This window comes from Syngnathus acus, chromosome 2 (genome assembly GCF_901709675.1).
Source record: "Syngnathus acus chromosome 2, fSynAcu1.2, whole genome shotgun sequence".
Lineage (NCBI taxonomy): Eukaryota > Metazoa > Chordata > Actinopteri > Syngnathiformes > Syngnathidae > Syngnathus > Syngnathus acus.
In genome coordinates, this window is record NC_051088.1 from 2,719,890 (window position 1) to 2,738,104 (window position 18,215).

An 18,215-nucleotide genomic window follows, 5' to 3' on the forward strand; every position below is an offset into this window, starting at 1 on the left:
ATCCCACACCAGCTCAGGGAGAACATGCAAGCTCCACACAGGGAAACTGGGCCTAATATTGCAACCCTGAACCTCAAAACTGTGAGGTAGACATGCTAGCCACTTGGCCGCTGTGCAGCCCTCCATTACAATCATTCAAAAACAAAAAAGAATCTAAAACATTTTTTAAAATCCTTTAAAATATGTTGAATGTCAATGAGCTGTGTTTTTTTTTTCTGTGCTGTGGTTGGCCAGTCTGCATTACAGTGTGGCTTTGCAAAAGGTCATCTCTCTCTCTCTCTCTCTCTCTCTCTCTCTCTCTCTATATATATATATATATATATATATATATATATACCGTATTTTCCGCACTATAAGGCGCACCTAAAAACCTCTAATTTTCTCCAAAGCCGACAGTGCGCCTTATAATCAGGTGCGCCTTATATATGGACCAATATTGAGCCACTACACCAGGCGTGTCCAAAGTCCGGCCCGTGGGCCAAATGTATATATTTTATATATGGACAAAGTTTTAAAATGGGTCATTCATTGAAGGTGCGCCTTATAATCCGGTGCGCCTTATATATGGACAAAGTTTTAAAATGGGCCATTCATTGAAGGTGCGCCTTATAATCCGGTGCGCCTTATAGTGCAGAAAATACGGTATATATATATATACACACACACACACACACACACACACACACACACAGTATCTCACAAAAGTGAGTACACCCCTCTGATTTCTGCAGTGTTTTATTTATATCTTGTCATGGGACAACACTGAGGAAATGATACTTTGAGACAATGTTAAGTAGTCACTGTAGAGCTTGGATAGCAAAGTAAACGTATTGTTACTTCAAAGTAACTCAAAATACAACAATAAATGTTTCAAATGCTGGCAACAAAAGTGAGTACACCCCAACTGAAAATGTCAAAATTGGACCAAATGTCAATATTTTGTGTGGCCACCATTATTTTCCAGCACCGCCGTAACCCTTTTAGGCATGGAGTTCACCAGAGCTTCACAGGTCACCGCTGGAATCCTCTTCCACTCTTCCATGATGACATCACGGAGCTGGTGGATGTTGGAGACCTTGCGCTCCTCCACCTTCCATTTGAGGATGCCCCACAGATGTTCAATAGGGTTTAAGTCTGGGGACATGCTTGGCCAGTCCATCACCTTCACCCTCAGCTTCTTTAGGAAGGCAGTGGCTGTCTTGGAGGTGTGTTTGGAGTCGTTATTGTGTTGGAATACTGCTCCGCGGCCCAGTTTACAAAGGCAGGGGATCATGCTCCGCTTCAGTATTCCACAGTACATGTTGGCATTCATTGTTCCCTCAATGAACTGTAGCTCCCCAGTGCCAGCAGCACTCATACAGCCCCGACCATGACGCTCCCACCACCATGCTTGACTGTAGGCAAGACACACTTGTCTTTGTACTGTTCACCTGGTTGCCACCGCACACGCTGGACACCATCTGAACCAAATATGTTTATCTTGGTCTCATCAGACCACAGGACATGGTTCTAGTAACCCATATCCTTAGTCTGCTTGTCTTCAGCGAGCTTCCTTTTGCATCTTTTTTAGAAGAGGCTTTTTCCTGGGACGACAGCCATGCAGACGGTGTCTAGCGTGTGTGGCGGCAACCTGGTGAAGAGTACAAAGATAAGTGTGTTTTGCCTACAGTCAAGAATGGTGGTGGGAGCGTCATGCTGCTGGCACTGGGGAGCTACAGTTCATTGAGGGAACAATGAATGCCAACATGGACTGTGGAATATTGAAGCAGAGCATGATCCCCTCCCTCCATAAACTGGGCCGCAGAGCCGTATTCCAACACGATAATGACCCCAAACACACCTCCGACAACCACTGCCTTCCTAAAGAAGCTGAGGGGGAAGGTGATGGACTGGCCAAGCATGTCCCCAGACCTAAACCCTATTGAACATCTGTGGGGCATCCTCAAATGGAAGGTGGAGGAGCGGAAGGTCTCCAACATCCACCAGCTCCGTGATGTCATCATGGAAGAGTGGAAGAGGATTCCAGCGGCGACCTGTGAAGCTCTGGTGAACTCCACGCCTAAAAGGGTTATGGCGGTGCTGGAAAATAATGGTGGCCACACAAAATATTGACATTTGGGTCCAATTTTGACATTTTTAGTTGGGGTGTACTCACTTTTGTTGCCAGCATTTTACACATTCATTGTTGTATTTTGAATTACTTTGAAGTAACAATACATTTACTTTGCTCTCTAAGCTCTACAGTAACTACCGTAATTTTCGGACTATAAGTCGCGGTTTTTTTCATAGTTTGGGTGGGGGGGCGACTTATACTCAGGAGCGACTTATATACATATATATGTTTTTTTTTCACTTTTTTGGTCATTTTATGGCTGGTGCGACTTATACTCCGGTGCGACTTATAGTCAGAAAATTACGGTATATACGTATATATATAGATGGAATGTTTTTTTTCCAAATCCTTTGAGCCACTCGGTCCGAATGTTTCTGTTCAATACATATAGGCACACACCTCTTTTTTTTTCTGGAAGCAACAGAGCACGCTTTGGCTGATCTTCATTGAGGCATTTGCGATTCAGGGCACTAAGAGTGCTTTGATACCGAGACAATAGCACGACAATATCGAGGCACTATAAATACCACTACATACAGTATACATAAATATGATTAGTCGTTCGAAGTTGTTGCTATTGGAGTCTCCCTCTCAGTAGGTGTGTTCCCAAGCACTTGGGATGGTGCATCTTCCCAAACCTTCGGTGAATGTGCTGTCAAGAGTGACTACCTTTTTTTTCCTACCATCACCCCACTCACTCCCTTTGGAAAATGTAACCTCAGCAATGTGATGATGTTTTGATGACGTGTAATGATGGTGGGTGACAGGCGCTCAGCGGTAAGTTTGGTCTTCACTGGCACTCCCCCTGACGAAAAAAAAAAAGTTTGAATTGTGGTGATTGCTGTTGTGGCCTCTGCTGTGCTGTGTTGTGGGATGCAACTGTTACCGTGGACTTTCAAAAGGGGGGATGAGCACCATCATTAAAACAGCCCATCTTATTCCTTGTGTGTATGCTGCTGACTCTTTTCCTCATGACCCTTTTGTTACTGCATCTTTTTCTTACACATTTGTGTCTGTTTGTTGTGTCAATGTGAACATCAGGGACTTTCGAATGTAGAATCCAATGTTAAACGATGCTCCAGTAGAGATGTACATGTTAAAGGAGACATATTTTGATTTTTGGGGGGGGGGGTACAATTATAGTTTCAATGTCTCTGACATTCTTCACTCAAAATAGACAAAGGATAAAGAATAACAGTGTACTCAACATCCATTTCTATCAGCCTGAACTTTTGGGCCCTTCCTAAATGGGAAATTAACGCTGAAGGAAAACCGTACACCTCTGTGTATAATGTCTGGGTGGCTGTGGTTGTTGCTGCACAAAAAGTTCATCGTCAACAGATGAGAATCTGATAAACTCCATGGATGGAAGTCTTATAACTGTTATTAAAATGAAGGGTGGCTATATTGGTCATTAATTTCTAAATGTTAATTTCTAAATTTTGAGTTGTTTGTTTATTATTCTCACTTTAGCAAATGAAAATAAACAAGTGACTTTAGTTGCTTAATGATTCTGCACACTAATCGTTGCCTAATAATTAATAGAAATAATAATCATAGAAATTACAATCATAGAAATTTTCCCAAGAAAGACAGAATCTCACTTTTACGGTCTTAAATATTTAAGTTGAAGGTTTATTAGCATTTCAGTTCACTGAGAGCTTTGTAATTGTTCAAAAACAAAATTCATCCTCAAAAATACAATTTGCCTCATAATCCTGCACACAGTGTATTTCCACTCACTCCCGCCTTCCTCCTCCAGAACGCCTCACGTGCATGCGCACTCGACATACAAGCGTCAAACAATGTGTCAGTCGTACACAAGCTGTCACAATACCGTTTTGGGTTTAGATAGATAGAAAATGACCAGGATGCCATTCTAAATTGTAGCCAAGGGTAGAATCAAATCCAAGTTGATTATTGTGGTGTCGTACATGATATTATACAGCAATGATCAGCGGCTTTCTCAAACTGAGGAGATTCTGTAAAGCAAACGGGTTTCATCTTTTGCCATGAAAGAGAGGCTTCATAATAATCAACATTTAAAACTCATGACTCAGATGTTAGTCAGCACTCGACCTGGACAGGGATGATTAAATAATCGGACGAAACCCCACTTTCGTCCGTCCTCAGTCTGACCTTTTTTCGAACATTCTCCCCCCTCGTCCTTCATCCGCAAAATGGCCTTTGGTCGTTGGTCAGGGACGGACAGACCATTCCGTCCCTGGGACGCAACGCCCACCTCCGGTAACATGTCTAATCCAGGCTTGAGCTCGGTAGTGTGGGTGGGGAGAGGGTGATCAGCTAATATGAAAATAACCAAATTCCCATTGAAAGAGCATGTTCACACGTGGATAGGTGTAAGATTTATTTTGGTTCTGTAATATATCACTTGATTGGTGGGCAGGCACTCCAGAGACCCAAATTATTCTGGATTCTTATACAAACGATTAAAGTTAATTTTCCATAATATGTCTCCTTTAATATTTGGATTAAATAAATGCTGTAGTTCAAAATGAAAGTTCATTGTGTGAGCAGGAAGCTAGAAAGTGTCATTCTTCATACATATGTTTGTTTCCACTCAGATTATTTTTCATGGTTTTGTTCTGTTTTTCCCTTGTGGTTTTAGTTCGCTTTTTTTCCGTTTGTTTTGCGCTGTCGTCATCCTGGGATCACAGCCCCAGATGTCATTGGCCTTGACTTGCAGAAGGACGGCGAGACACTGACCACACCAATCCAGCTGGCCGAGCAGGGGCCATAGGCCGGGCACCTGAAAGGGTGCACTCCATGGGGTCAGGCTGAAGGTGACAATACCCCAAACATTGTAGTGTAAATGAAGGCAAAATCTTTATTTTAAGAGGCCGCATATGGTATTTACAAATCTACCATATTTTCCGGACTATAAGCCGCTACTTTTGCACAAGCTTTGAACCCCATGCCTTAGAGTCCAGTGCAGTTATCTATGGAATTTCCATGATTTTTATGATATTGTAAGATGATTTGTTTTGGTAATACAAAAAATAGAAATGAGGATATTCATTTTAAAACACTTGCGGCTTATAGTTTGGTGCGGTTTATGTATATATGAACAAAACAGGATTTTTCCTAACTTTAGCTGGTGTGGCTTATATTTAGGTGCAGCTTATAGTCCGGAAATTACGGTAGATCATTGATTTGTAGTAGATGGACATGGCTCTATCTTCTTTTCTTCTTATCTTCTTTTATCCTCTTAATTTTACCCTTAAACACTTTTTCTGAGTTACCTCTGGCTCCAATCAAAATGAAGATTTTGCCTGTACAATCCTCCCTATGTAACTTTGGCAAGCTTTGGATGTTTCTGTACTCCATGTGGTGCGTTTGACCACTTGGTGTCAGTGGCTGGTTGGAGGTGAACTCACATGTTTTGACTATTGATATTTTCCTTGTTTGTAAGAAATGGCTACACCCCCCAGCCCCTAGTTTTTAAACATATGTACAATTTGTATTAATGAGCATGTCACACAAGGCTAGAAGAATTTGAGCTTCACTAAATGGTATGACAGTATTAGTGGCCTGTTATTAACTCTACCAGCAATCTACCAGCAATATTTCAATTGACATACAAATACAATTAACAAATATGAGCATAAGTTATTCAGTCTAAATAAGGAGATATTAACTGTCGCAAAAGAATAAGATATATCCATAAAGTTGAACATTAAAACCCAGCAAACCACATTCATACATACATTCATACATACATACATACATACATACATACATACATACATACATACATACATACTACCGACCGACCGACCGACCGACCGACCTACCTACCTACCTACCTACCTACCTACCAAACCTACCTAAACCTACCTAAACCTACCTACCTAACCTACCTACCTACTTTATGAGGGACAAAAATGTATGGGAGCTAGCACTGGAGATGAACCTGTCAAGTCTTTTCTGCGTTACTCACCAAGTGGCTTTCAAGAAACATTGGCACTAAATATTGGTCACTCTCACTATTGTCCATTGTCTCCTGCTGTTAATGATCCAGTGTTCAGGCCGCAGCTGTAGATGCTCACTGGTTTATAAACAGGCCACTTTGGTTCATTTCACATTGGTAGTTTGCATTTTGCACTGAAAACGTTTGACACAAGAGGGGCTGTATCCGTTTCTTGTAGTGCTGTTAATTGTGTACAATGGGACTGTAGCCAATAAGGTTTTGCTGTCCTTCAAATGATTATATCAGGTGTGCCCAAAATGTCCAACCTTGTCTCTTGTCTGTGGTTCATGTGATTGTGGCTCTCCTTTTTGAACCCCTACCCCTTAACCCCCGCACAACTGTGTGACCATTTGAACTTGCGTGATGTATGAGAAATGATGGCAGCCAGTGACACACTTGTACATGTTGACTTGTATTCTTTCTCTTAGGTACCATTAGTTTGTCTGTCTTAAATTGTGATTGGGATTTGAGCCCAAGAGCGACACGGAGAGACAATGTTAGAGGGGCAAGGGTAAGGCTCTCCAATCTGTTGGGTGTTTAATCGACTCCTGCAGGGTGACCTCTCTTCTTCTTCCTCCTGCCTTCCCCTCCCCTAGTCTTCCTCTGTGCCCCTCAGCTCCTCTTGCTTGTACTAAACCGTGTCACGTTCTCTGCCTGATTTGCCCTTGATTTGAGTCTTCTCTCTCTCTCTCTCTCTCTCTCTCTCTCTCTCGCTCTGTCTTCCTCCATCACTCATATGCTTTCTCTCTGTCTCTCAATCTCACATTTTTTTGCAGGTACACCGGACTTTCGCCCCAAATTGACTGACAATAATAACCCCCTTGGCCTTCTGCTATATTAAAAAACACCACACACATTAAAACCTATACTAAACACTGACCTTCTCTTTCAAGTGTCTATGCATGTGTAAATGCAATGTTATACATGCATATACATTGCTTAGATTAATGTGTGTATGTTAAGCAACTCTCCTCGTCTATGCCAGGGCCCTCTCTCTTCCTTAGTAAATAATCTCACACTTCTAACAGCTTGGAACCTCTTTTGCTTCTCTGTTTTTTGTGTAGGTGTCTATAGTCAGCCTTGTAGCTAATGCGCTGGGCTACTCCGATCTAGGGCCCATTAAATCACTCAGGACACTAAGGGCCTTGAGACCCCTCAGAGCCTTGTCACGTTTTGAAGGGATGAGGGTAAGATCCAAAGCTAAGCAGCTGATCCTTCCGCATGCCCATTCAACAGGTTCAAGCATGCTAGAACTGAAAACAAAAGAACACGAACAAAAAAGTCCACCAAATTTTTTTTGGGGGGGAGGGGGTTTCTCTTAAACCAGAAAGGCCAATCTTCCAATCCGTAGCATGCCTTTTATTTTTTTTTGTAACATTAGCGAACAAGTCATGATGCAGCTATAGAGACAGTAGAACAACATGCATTGAATTGATTTCTCTCAAACTATTGAAACATTTGACATTGATTTTATAGCAAAGCTGCCTCATCACGAGTGACAAAGAAGAAATTCAGATTACTGCATTCATTCCTACATTACTGCGAGCTTGTTACTACAATGTTATCCCTTGTGTACAGTGCCAACGCTTACATGCCATCTCACACAGAGATTAAATCAATAATTAGCTCCTCATTCGGCCTGATTTTTCAACCGCCGGTTTCATTGAAGATAACCCGCACCTACCTCCCGACCTCCCTCACAACCTCCTCATACACATGCCCATAACCTCCCACTCCTTCCTCAGCACAATTAAACAAGTAGCCTAACACTCATTGCTCAGTGCAACAACCAGCAAGGATCCATAGGATGTCAAACCTCTAGGCAACGAGTAACATCCTAAATATGTGAAAAGAAGGTTGTTTTTCTTTTGATTTATAGACACTTTTGTAGGCTCTCGAGGAATAGACAGTGCAAAATATCGCAACGCTTCATATAGTTTTCCACTTATGTCACAGTATCGTGTATTCAGTCCAAACAGGTTGTTGCGCATTTGCTGCCAAGTTTGAATCTGATTCTAGTGCTAATATTCTCCTCTGTATCAACACTGTGAATCTAAAATTACAGAAGTGGTCATCAAATTGCAAATAAAGAAAGAAAAGGGTGACGCAACAAGATGTCATCAATAGCCCAGTGCCCCCTAGTGACCGGAAGAAACCTCTACAGTGCATGTATGAGCAGCTGTAATTCTTACATTAAGAGACAAATCGACTGCCTTTAACTTAAAAACGGCATCATATGCATTTCTTTTGTCCCCATAATGAGGGTTTATGTACAAAAGCTTCCTTTCTTCAGTAATGTCCGTCTTGATCTCGTTCTCTCTTCTTCGTGTCAATTATACGGCACTATTTGCCTGGGGGGTGGACATGCGATCAACACACCACTCTTCTCCCCAGTGACCCTGTCACATCTCCCACCGCCCAGCAAAGCGGTGCCGCACAACAACGGTCCACAGCCTTTTTACGAGTGTATAAGTGTACTGATTTTGTGTCATCACAAAAATCATGAAAAATCCATAGATACGCTGCACCGGATGACAAGCCGCAGGGTTCAAAACTTGAGCAAAAAGTAGCGGCTTATAGTCCAGAAATTACGGTAATTTTTATTCGAGGGTCCGGCGCCCAAGTTGACTGTCCGGTAAAATTCTGGCACTTTGGCGAAAAGAGTCAGTCACCCATGCCATACTGTGAACAATTATGTTTTGGGAAAAAAAGAATGAACAAAAAAGGTGAACAATCGTACGTAGATGTGTCAAATTATTTGATACTTGTCTGATTATTGGTCTTGGTTCGTTGTTCATAGTATTAGATGATACACCTTTTTTCTCTTTCAATCATTGTCAGTTTTATACAGATAGCTTTATGTGTCCCTAAACATATTTTTGACGCCGATTTCAATGTATTTTTTTGTAGCACATCAGGTACGTGGAGCCTCGGTTTTCGACCACAATCCGGTCCAGAAGGCTGTTCGAGAAGTGATGTTCGAATTCCGATCATGTTTTCCATTACAAATAATTGAAAAAAAATTGATCCGTTCCAAACAAAAAAAACACCTTTTTTAAGCATTTTTTCATTTGCGCATTTTTGTCCGATCGCGCAACTGCAGCGCACCGCCGAATGCCCAACCGTAGCGCGTCGCCCACCGCACAACTGCACCGCGCTGGTCGCATTATTGTACCCAGAGCTGAAATTTAGAAAATATTTTTAAAGTCCTGATGTACTTTCCAAAATTTAAGTGGACATCAGTGCGCAGGGAGCTTAATTTTGTCCGATCGCGCAACCGCAGCGCACCGCCGAACGCGCAACCGTAGCGCGCCGCCGACCGCGCAACTGCAACGCGCTGGTCGCATTATTGGGACAGAGCGGTCGCTAAAATTAGAAAATATTTTTAAGTCCCTAACGGACTGTTCCAAATTTAAGTGGACCACAGTGCGCAGGGAGCTTAATTTGGTCCGATCGCGCAACCGCATCGCGCCGGGCGCTCACTGTCGCATTGCTTTAAGAGCGTCTTTGTGTTTTAGGATGGCTTTACTGCTCCCACTTGCTTCCTTTGGAGGCATGATTAGAGTTGATGCAATCGTCAGAGTAACAAGAACGTAATAACAAACGGAGTCAGTTGGCATGCGGGTCCTCTCGGCTCATTTCGCGAGGTTTGACAACCGAATTTCGTCCGACATCCGAAGCAAATAAATCTCAAATTTTTTGTTTGAATACCGATTTGTTCGAGAACCGGGACGTTTGAAAACCGAGGCTCCACTGTATTTGAGATATTTTAATTGTTTCTTTTAAATTAGACCTATGAATACTAATAATGATTGTACCGTATAGCTATTCCCTTTCAGAACATAATCCAACTGTTGCTCAACCTAACCCTTAATCCATAAATATTACTTGGATTGGGGACCCCTGGTTTAGAGTCTTCAATGAATTTAACACAAGTGTGGGAGGAAGCTAGAGTGCCCAGTGAAAACATATGCAAGCAGAGTGCTACTGTTATGACAGACATGTCCACCAAATTTCGTGTCCATTGCTGAAAGTGGGCTGCAAGATTTCTGGGGTATGTTGCAGCTCCCAAAAAGGCCTTTTATTTGTCAGAATAACAATAAACTTTAGAAATAGCCTTCTTACGTCCTGCTGCTTGGGCCATAATAAGTTGTTTTTAGAACCTCCCACCTTGGTGAGGAAGAAAAAGAACTTATAGTTAAAGCTAATTATTAGGAAGCTTGTCAGCTTGCCCAACAGTTCTTATAAAATATATTCATTATCGCATACTGTTGGTCAAAACTCACACGTTCTCATGCACCCCCCTCTACCTCTCTTAGTTCTCACCACTTTGGACTGTTGGTCTAAAAAAAAAAGTCACTTCACATCTTCACTTCTGCCCCCTTTCAGGCCCACATGTGTAGCACAGTGCTGCATCCACCCCACCCTACTCCACCTCACCAAACGCCCGCCCTCCCTACTCTCTCCTACCGTTCCTTCACTAACTCTGCCTCTGCTGAAAGCTCTGTACACTCTCTCCTGGGGAGTGTGAGACAAGCACTCCGTCACAGTGTTGTTAAACAGTATATTTGTTAATCTTGCCCAGTGATCCACTTCATCTAATTCCACTCATTCCATTTTGGTGGCCACCTTTATGAGGCGCAGGCAGAAGATTGGCAACTATCCTCGGCTGCCATTTGACACAAGCACCATACAGCAAGTCCCGGCTTCCTGTTGCGTTCCATTTGCACAGGAACTGAACGGCCCTGTTCAGTCTTTCACTCTGAGTTTTGGGATAAGAACGACAAATGGTGTTTTGGTTCCGCCATAAATGACAAACCAGCATTGAGAAGCTGCATGCAATCATCAAGTGCATCAAGGCTCATTCATCCAAGTTGTCCAATAACTCAAATGCAATGTGTATGAACAGGCATTTAAGGCCCTGGATAAGCTGTATGGATGTTACACTAGTCATACATTAGATGCTTTTCTAGTGAAATATATAAATAAGACATTTGGCATGGGGGTGGGGGTTGAAAGAGAGGCAAAAGATGCGAATACATTCTGCTGTATCAGTTTGACCGACCACAATGTTGATGTTCACCTATGAATTCTAATATTAACATTCGTTTTGAAGTGACCCAATGTCAATGCTGAGCAATAAATAAATGAATGGGGATGTGGATGAATGGAGAGATGAAAGAGATTATAGTATGGGATTTGTAATAATGACGACAAAAGATGGACTGGACGTTACTGTGCAACATGGAATTTATTATTATTCTCATTATTATTATTATGTTCACCACATGGCACTAGTCCAACCACATTTCAACACCAGTGAGCCTATTTCAGCTCAATGAAATAAAAATAAAATTGTAGTTCTTCTTAGTGGTACATAAAGTGTAAATCCTGATTTATCTCTGCTTCTTCACCTTGTTTCTGTTTTGACCAATGCAAGTGCAACCCCTCCAACCTTTTAGCCCAGTGTGGTACTGACCAATCTGCTCGTTTAAATGTACCGTATTTTCCGCCCTAAAAGGCGCACCGGATTATAAGGCGCACCTTCAATGAACGGCCCATTTTAAAACTTTGTCCATATATAAGGCGCACCGGATTATAAGGCGCATAAAATAGAAGCTATACTGCAACAAACTGAGGTTGACTAGGGTTGCGGTATGCATCCACTAGCCAATAACCAACGAGCCCTCTGTAAACAATCGCGTTTCTCAAACGATCTCCTATAAATGATCGGAACTGACTAAAGTTCGATCTACGGCATTGGTACTACTTACCTATGTTTCCCTTCCATATCGATCCGTAGATTTACTCGAAACATTAACAGAGCAGCCTATTTTCACATGAAATAGCCTGGTACGTATAGCAGCTATCGTCATAGCATTAGCCATCCGCAAAGTCCCACGAGCCTCAGCTCGCAATCTCCCATGAGCCTCAGCAAAGTGTAAACAATCGCGTTTCTCAAACGATCTCCTATAAAATGATCGGAACTGACTAAAGTTCGATCTAACGCATTGGTACTACTTACCTATGTTTCCCTTCCATATCGATCCGTAGATTTACTCGAAACATTAACAGAGCAGCCTATTTTCACATGAAATAGCCTGGTACGTATAGCAGCTATCGTTATAGCATTAGCCATCCGCAAAGTCCCACGAGCCTCAGCTCGCAATCTCCCATGAGCCTCAGCAAAGTGTAAACAATCGCGTTTCTCAAACGATCTCCTATAAAATGATCGGAACTGACTAAAGTTCGATCTAACGCATTGGTACTACTTACCTATGTTTCCCTTCCATAGCGATCCGTAGATTTACTCGAAACATTAACAGAGCAGCCTATTTTGACATGAAATAGCCTGGTACGTATAGCAGCTATCGTTATAGCATTAGCCATCCGCAAAGTCCCACGAGCCTCAGCTCGCAATCTCCCATGAGCCTCAGCAAAGTGTAAACAATCGCGTTTCTCAAACGATCTCCTATAAAATGATCGGAACTGATTAAAGTTCGATCTAACGCATTGGTACTACTTACCTATGTTTCCCTTCCATATCGATCCGTAGATTTACTCGAAACATTGACAGAGCAGCCTATTTTGACATGAAATAGCCTGGTACGTATAGCAGCTATTGTTATAGCATTAGCCATCCGCAAAGTCCCACGAGCCTCAGCTCGCAATCTCCCATGAGCCTCAGCAAAGTGTAAACAATCGCGTTTCTCAAACGATCTCCTATAAAATGATCGGAACTGACTAAAGTTCGATCTAACACATTGGTACTGCTTACCTATGTTTCCCTTCCATATCAATCCGTAAATTTACTCGAAACATTAACGGAGCAGCCTATTTTGAAATGAAATAGCCTCGCGGGTACAACAGCTATTCGGTGACGCCCCCTGACTACAGTTACCGTAATGTTGGGAAGCGATGCGACCTTGTAATTTACTAGTCGTACTAAAACGTACTGAAACATTTTGGCAGAGCACTGTGTACAACCAGTATGGATCAACAAATTCATCAATTGATCCATATATAAGGCGCACTGGACTATAAGGCGCACTGTCGGCTTTTGAGAAAATTTTAGGTTTTTAGGTGCGCCTTTTAGGGCGGAAAATACGGTACTTTAAATGGCAACAAAGCCACCAAACATGTTAGCAGCCATTCTGCCGTGATCTCTTTAATCGCTCTCACTCTCTATCCACTTATTTCTCTATTGATTTATTAAGTTGAATAATTCTTGATATTGCACAACGCCATGTAACACGCATGTAATAGAACTGCTGTTGCACATTATGTGTTTTGAAAAGCAATTTTCCCTCTTTTTTGTGTTTTTTATTCCTCTGCCTTCCAATCAAGCATATTGGGAAAACAGTTGATCTGTTGTTTACATTGCAACAAGAGCCTTTCTCTCAGCAAGATGCAACAAAGATAATTTTAATGCATTGATACGGTCAGTGCTGATTTGTGCACCTTGGCAGTGGTGACGGTGGCATGCTGAGAGAACAGAGCTCCAGAGAGAGGGAATATGGCTTCACAAAACAATGACATGCATGCTCAGTTGTCGGCCTGCCATTATACAATAACAGCACTGCTATATTAGAATAGCATTCAGAGAATTAGACTGCACTGCTAAGAATACATTTGGGCTGGTTAAATTTCAGTTTTTTTTGGGAATGCTAGAGAATTGTGTGAATTAGTTGAGCACGTCATGAAACTAATTTATAGTGAGAATTTTGAGAGCTCATGTTTTTAGTTGGACTATGCAAGGTTGGACACGTCATACTGGTATGCCATACATCATCAATCTGTTAGAAATAATATAGACAGTGTCAAAATGGCATTATTATTAAGAATAATTAGAATTTGGAATCTTTACTTTAGGAAAAGAGGAATGATCCACATGGTGAGCTAATACTGAAAAGAAATGAGTAGAGCACAGTGTATACTGCTTTAGTATTAAAAATATACTATATACCAGAGGTGGGTGCCTCAGTAAATGTTGCCATTCTGTCATTCACCACAAGCCTGCCCACACGTCAGACACTGTCAGCTCGTCATTATTTCAAGCTGCACCAAAAGCGTAATGTCAGTCTGTTACGCCATCATCATTATTTTACCCGAACCTATGTAAACTTTGCTAAATTACAGTTCGTCACCACTATTTTAGCACCGTCAGATCTGCTTCTTCTTTGGCGGTATCAAGAACGAACTACTTACTCCATCACATGCATTCGCAGCACAAACAGTGTATCGGTGCCAGAAAAGAACCACACCTCGTACTGATGTGAAAACTAAAACAAAGCTATTCCATTATATTTACAATCAGTATTTACTGTCAATATTTACAATCTTTCCTTTCACTCAAACATTCAATAAGTAAAAAAATTATACCGCGGGCACCTTGAAAAACAGTAGTAGATAAATTGAAGATGATTAAAGTCCATCACATGACATGACGCTCTGGTCTTTGTCTCCTGCGTTTTGTTTCACTTGCAAGACATTGAGCAATAGTGTTTAGCTGTTCTTAACAAACCTACACTGTCATGTCATGAGAAATTACAAAATAATATATTTTAATCTTTTACATCTTAAGCCTCAAAACTCGAGTTAAACTGTACAAGAGCTTGACCACGCCGCAGCTCTTGTTGTATACTAGCTCCGTTAGCTCCGTCCCTGTAATTTAATGTTGAGAAGGAAGGCCATATACCTTGGCTCCAAAAATTCCATTAACGACGAAAGTCATTGTTTCTAGGACAGACGGTGGTTGTTGCACCACAAAACACATGAAACAGGATCCGTCCAATCTCTTGACTGAATCAGATTCAGTCGGATACTCCAAAAAGAGCTGGATCGAGTGCTGAATTGGCACATCCTTATTGTCCACATAGTACTAGTCTGCCATATTTCAACACTCTGAGACTAGTTCAGACATGGGCAAACTACGGCCCGCGGGCCACATCCGGCCCACGGGGCCGTTTAATCCGGCCCGTCAAACCTGAATAAATTGTATTATTAAATTTTTTTTTGGATCATTTTCCCTGCAATTACTATGTTTCCCCAGTAGATGGGGAAGCGCCTGCCCGCGCATTTACTCCCGGAAGCCGTGTCAGAAAGCTCGGTGCACACTCACAAGTGCGCGAACGTACTAAGTAGTACGGACCCGGCGCACTCCGCGCTCTATTTCCATCAGTGCCGAATTTTGAGTGTGGGCTGTGTCGTCAGCATTCTCGTAATTCGCGCGCTGAGCTTTCAGATACAGCTTTACGCTAATGCCACCCACAAACCTTCCCCTGGAATCCTTCCATTAAAATGAGTGGCCCGAGGAAAAGAAAGGTGGACACTGAGTGCCGAGTATTTAAAAAAAGAGTGGACAATTTGGCTCGACCTACGTCTGTGAACAGACGTTCAGCCACATGAATGTCAACAAAGCCCGTCACAGATCTAGGTTAACGGACTGACACCTCGGCTCTATCCTAAGAATTACCACAACAAATTTTACTCCAGACAATGATGCACTAGCAAAAAAGGGAGACCAACAAAACTATTGATGTGTTTATTACTTATTTAGATGTATTCTTTCACTGATTCTTCAAGATGATGTACGTATTTGGTCAGAATGTTTGCCATTTGATGTGATTTCGCCTCATTAGATGAACGTATTTCATAAATCTGACCTGCAGGCGCTGAAGTGATGGAAACTATTATTCATAATAACAGTGTCGTATTTAATGAGAATCAGTGATAGTAGTTTTTTGGTGAAATATTTTTTTAATGCTGTTAATAAATGCATTTGTTTTCAAAATCTTTTTTTGAATATCCATACTTTACTACCTACTAAAAGTACAAACCTTTTATGCAATGACCTTTTACATGTGATTTCTATTACTTCACACAAACACGACATCCATCTGCTCCTGGTTCGGCCCCCCGGTCAAAATTTAGAACCAAAGTCAAAGTCTGCTTTATTGTCAATTCGGGCCGCCAGTCAAAAAGTTTGCCCACCCCTGGACTAGTTCTACTCGGTAAAATATTACTTAAAAAAATTGTGTCTCCTCAACTACGTAGAAAAGCATTTCGGTGGTGAATGTATGGTCATAACAGAATGATGGATCCTGCCAAAAGGTTGAAATGATTTTGCTTGTGTTTCCTACTGCTAACACTGTTGTATCCTGTCTTTCCTGATCTGGTTTAGGTGGTAGTCAACGCCTTGGTGGGAGCCATCCCTTCCATTATGAATGTCTTGCTGGTTTGCCTCATCTTTTGGCTGATTTTCAGTATCATGGGGGTCAACCTGTTTGCAGGAAAGTACTACTTCTGTTTCAACGAGACCTCCGAAGAGTACTTTCCTGTTGACGCGGTCAACAACAGGACCCAGTGCGAGGCCCTCATTGAACAAAACTTTACGGAGGTTAGGTGGAAGAATGTCAAAATCAACTTTGACAATGTAGGTGCCGGCTACCTGGCCTTGCTCCAAGTGGTGAGAGTATACCTTCTGTTGGCCTCACTTTTTTCTAACTTGCCATCATTGTCTCATTTCTTTGATTTGCATCCACAGTTACATTGTGTGTATTGAGTGCTTCTTTGCGCTTATCTTTTTTTCCATTCACAACTTGATAAACTGGACATGCATCACCCTTGGTTTAAGTTTGGACATTTGCTTTCCCTTTTAACGAAATGTTGGCTTGCCATTGTGTTTTCAGTTAGTAATCTTTATCATGTGAGTAGTAAACATGTCTGTCTTTTTAAAGGCCACATTCAAAGGTTGGATGGACATTATGTATGCAGCTGTGGATTCCAGAGAGGTACCTTTTATTGTCAATGTCACTTACATTTGGAATAACTATAACCATCATAAAACCGTTATTAACTTCACAGGTATTTTTCCCTATACACATCACAATAGGTGTCAATAGGCTCAACATTGATAGGACGCTTCATACAGGATTTCTTGTCTTTCTAAAATGATCCCAGCTCAATTTGGCTTTCACTATGTGTTATTATTGTCATTTCCAGTTCACATGTAAGTGTGATTTTAACAAGAATAGCAAAAATACAGTCAAACCTTGGTTTTTGACCACAATCCATTCCAGAAGGCGGTTCGAGAAGCGAATCGGTCGAATTCCAAATCTATTTTTCCCATTACAAATAATGGAAAATTTTTCAATCCGTTTCAAGACAAAAAAAACCCCGCCTTTTTAAAGCATTTTTTCATTTGCGCATATTTGTCCGATCGCGCAACTGCAGCGCACCGCCGAACGCGCAACCGTAGCGCGTCGCCCACCGCGCAACTGCACCGCGCTGGTCGCATTATTGTGACAGAGCTGAAATTTACAAAATATTTTTAAAGTCCTGATGTACTTTCCAAAATTAAAGTGAACCTAAGTGCGCAGGGAGCTTAATTTTGTCCGATCATGCAACTGCAGCGCACCGCAGAACGCGCAATAGTAGCGCGTCGCCGACCGCGCAACTGCACCGCGCTGGTCGCATTATTGTGACAGAGCCGTCGCTAAATTTAGAAAATATTTTTAAAGTCCTAATGTACTTTCCAAAATTTAAGTGGACCTCAGTGCGCAGGGAGCTTAATTTGGTCCGATCACGCAACCGCAGCGCGCCGGGCGCTCACTGTCGCATTGCTTTAAGAGCGTCTTTGTGTTTTAGGATGGCTTTACTGCTCCCACTTGCTTTCTTTGGAGGCATGATTAGGGGTTAATACAATCCTCAAAGTAGCAAAATACAATAACAACGGAGACAGTCAGCATCCGGGCCGCGCGGGTCGGGTTTTCTCGGGTCCTCCCGGCTCATCTCGCGAGGTTCGACCTCCGAATTTTGTTCGACAACCGAAGCAAAAACATCTCGATTTTTTTTGTTCAAATTCCGATTTGTTCGAGAACCAGGACGTTCGAAAACCGAGGTTTGACTGTAAAATAAATAGATACAGTTCACTGACAAGTGCCGCTATTTGAGCTAATTTTAGAACAGTCCTGCGGGCGACTCATGCGGTCCTCACGGGCGACCTGGTGCCCGCGGGCACCGTGTTGGTGACCCCTGATGTAGACCTTTATGCTTCAACATGTTTATTCAGAGGGGATGCGGGTTGGGTTTCAACAAAGTTAAAGTAAA

General features: G+C 42.1%; 1 protein-coding gene and 1 long non-coding RNA gene across 11 annotated transcripts in view; both read left to right on the forward strand.

The window, feature by feature from the left end:
• The window catches only part of scn8aa (sodium channel, voltage gated, type VIII, alpha subunit a), a 132,843-nt gene that overhangs the window by 102,525 nt on the left and 12,103 nt on the right, over positions 1 to 18,215 (forward strand). For 7 of the 10 annotated variants that reach the window (XM_037245886.1, XM_037245890.1, XM_037245885.1 and 4 more), the window contains 3 exons: positions 7,169 to 7,291; positions 16,288 to 16,572; positions 16,844 to 16,897. In XM_037245886.1, the coding sequence (XP_037101781.1) occupies positions 7,169 to 7,291; positions 16,288 to 16,572; positions 16,844 to 16,897 (462 nt within the window). The remainder of the gene's footprint in view (positions 1 to 7,168; positions 7,292 to 16,287; positions 16,573 to 16,843; positions 16,898 to 18,215) is intronic. The other 3 variants (XM_037245891.1, XM_037245892.1, XM_037245893.1) reach the window with 1 other exon arrangement.
• Positions 3,237 to 4,432, forward strand: LOC119119519. Its single transcript, XR_005097313.1, has 2 exons — positions 3,237 to 3,746; positions 4,201 to 4,432. It is a non-coding gene; the product is annotated as an uncharacterized LOC119119519 (long non-coding RNA).